This window comes from Phragmites australis, chromosome 2 (assembly GCF_958298935.1).
Source record: "Phragmites australis chromosome 2, lpPhrAust1.1, whole genome shotgun sequence".
Lineage (NCBI taxonomy): Eukaryota > Viridiplantae > Streptophyta > Magnoliopsida > Poales > Poaceae > Phragmites > Phragmites australis.
This window is the reverse complement of record NC_084922.1, coordinates 3,119,528-3,121,302: the sequence shown is the minus strand read 5'-3', so window position 1 is coordinate 3,121,302 and position 1,775 is coordinate 3,119,528. Positions and strand designations below refer to the sequence as shown.

The window sequence follows — 1,775 nt, the reverse complement described above, 5'->3', positions numbered from 1 at the left end:
TTTACTCGCTCCTTTACTTTTCAAGATTTTTTACTTTGTTCTGTTTCTGTTGCTTCTCGTCCTGTATTTGAACTCTAACATCCAGCTCGGTGGGTATAGTTTGCAGTCTTCGTATAATCCATATACTTGCGTCCGACTTGTGTAGAGTAAGCTAACTCCTCTCAAATGAGAAAACGCGTTTTTAGAAATTCTTAAACTCCTCAGATTTTCAGAAGAAATGATTACAAGTAACCCAAACTCGTGAGCGATGCAAAGTATGTCAGCGTTTCCAAGGGAAAGCCGTGTGAAGTTTCTACTTTGAATCTCTGTCCGGAAAAAAACCAAACCAAAGAGAAAAATGTGAACCATTCATGCATTACAAAGCCAACGAAAGCTAAAGCTTACAATAGGACAAGTACCATTACCAGTTTACAACAACACAAACATCACACACCACTACATGACTAAGAACTCAACACCATCTACTACCTCTAACCAAACAACAAATCAAACACAACCAACAAATCCAACTCTCCAATGCAGGTAATCAACTACAAGTAGAAGAACACACACAAGCTATGGCTAGCTAGACGAACGGTGCAAGCTTAACTGCACATATTAAGGGCACACACATAGATGGAATGGAGCCCGGGAAACCAACCAACGACGGCGACCACGCATGCATGCACGCCACGACGTAGTACTGAAGCATTACCGACACTAGCAAATCTCTACCACGCTGGCCCGACCAGATTTCCGGACTCCGGCGGACGGATCGGAACTCACGGCTGCTTGGCGTGCTCGGCGGCGGAGCCGGCGGCGGGGGACCCGGGCATGCCGCCGAAGCCGCTGAAGCCCGGGGAGCCGAAGAGGGGCATGGTGCCGATGCTGCCGCCGGAGCCTGGCATGCCGCCGAACGCCGGGATGCTGCTACCGCCGGGCATGCTGCCGAACCCCGGGATGCTGCTGCCTGCGCCGGGAAAGCCGCCGCCGAGGCGGTCGAAGGGCGGGAAGGTCTGCGGCTGCACGACTGCGTCGTCCTTGGCCACCGCCGTGGTTTTGATGTTCCTCGCCTCGGCGGTCGCCGCGGCCACGGCCAGGACGAGCAGAGCGGCCACCACCATCTTGGCTGCAGACTTCGCCATTGCCCTCTCCTCTTCTTGCTCTAGACTGGAGACAAGTGTGATGTAAGCTCTGCTAGCTTGCTGCTGCTGCTGTGAGCTGGAGTGGGGAGGGAGGAGAAAGGTGGCGAGGGGTTTTATAGCGGGGGAGGCGGAGGGGTATTGAAGACGGCACAGTTAGCTCATCGGCCGGCCGGAATGGGACAGGGCAGGGCGGCAGCAGCTAGCGACGATGGTAGGTGGGGGGCGTTAAGGAGATCCTTAAAGATGGGGGTACCTGCTGCTGTTACTGCCATCCTGTGATCGCCATTAAATTTGCTCTTACACTCACAGATCAACGCATGGCCATGCACGGAGACGGCGGAGCTAGCGGAAAGGAAAATTTTCAGATCTGGCCGCGGTTGAGGCCGGCTAGCCGTGCATGGTTTCAAAATTCTGGAAAGGCGAGCATACTAGCGTTGCGTTTTCATTAGCTTGGAAGAGGTACATCGTTTTAGTATGGAGTACGTGATGCTCCCCGGCCCATTGCGGATAGCGGAATTTAAGCGATGCGGAAAAGACACTAAACTGTACGTGTTCATCCGATCACGCGATTGTGACATATAATTTTCTATTCGCCACGGCAGTTATGCACAGATCTCGGCTCTGTTCGATTCGTTCCTACTACATGAGCGA

At 52.8% G+C, this 1,775-nt stretch overlaps 1 protein-coding gene across 1 annotated transcript; it reads right to left on the bottom strand.

Moving 5' to 3' along the window:
* Nucleotides 1–331: 331 nt before the first annotated feature.
* LOC133894314 (MFS18 protein-like) lies at nucleotides 332–1,224 on the bottom strand. Its single transcript, XM_062334854.1, has one exon. It carries the CDS (start codon nucleotides 1,122–1,124, stop codon nucleotides 762–764), a length of 363 nt encoding a protein of 120 aa, XP_062190838.1. The 5' UTR covers nucleotides 1,125–1,224; the 3' UTR covers nucleotides 332–761.
* Between the last annotated feature and the right edge of the window lie 551 nt (nucleotides 1,225–1,775).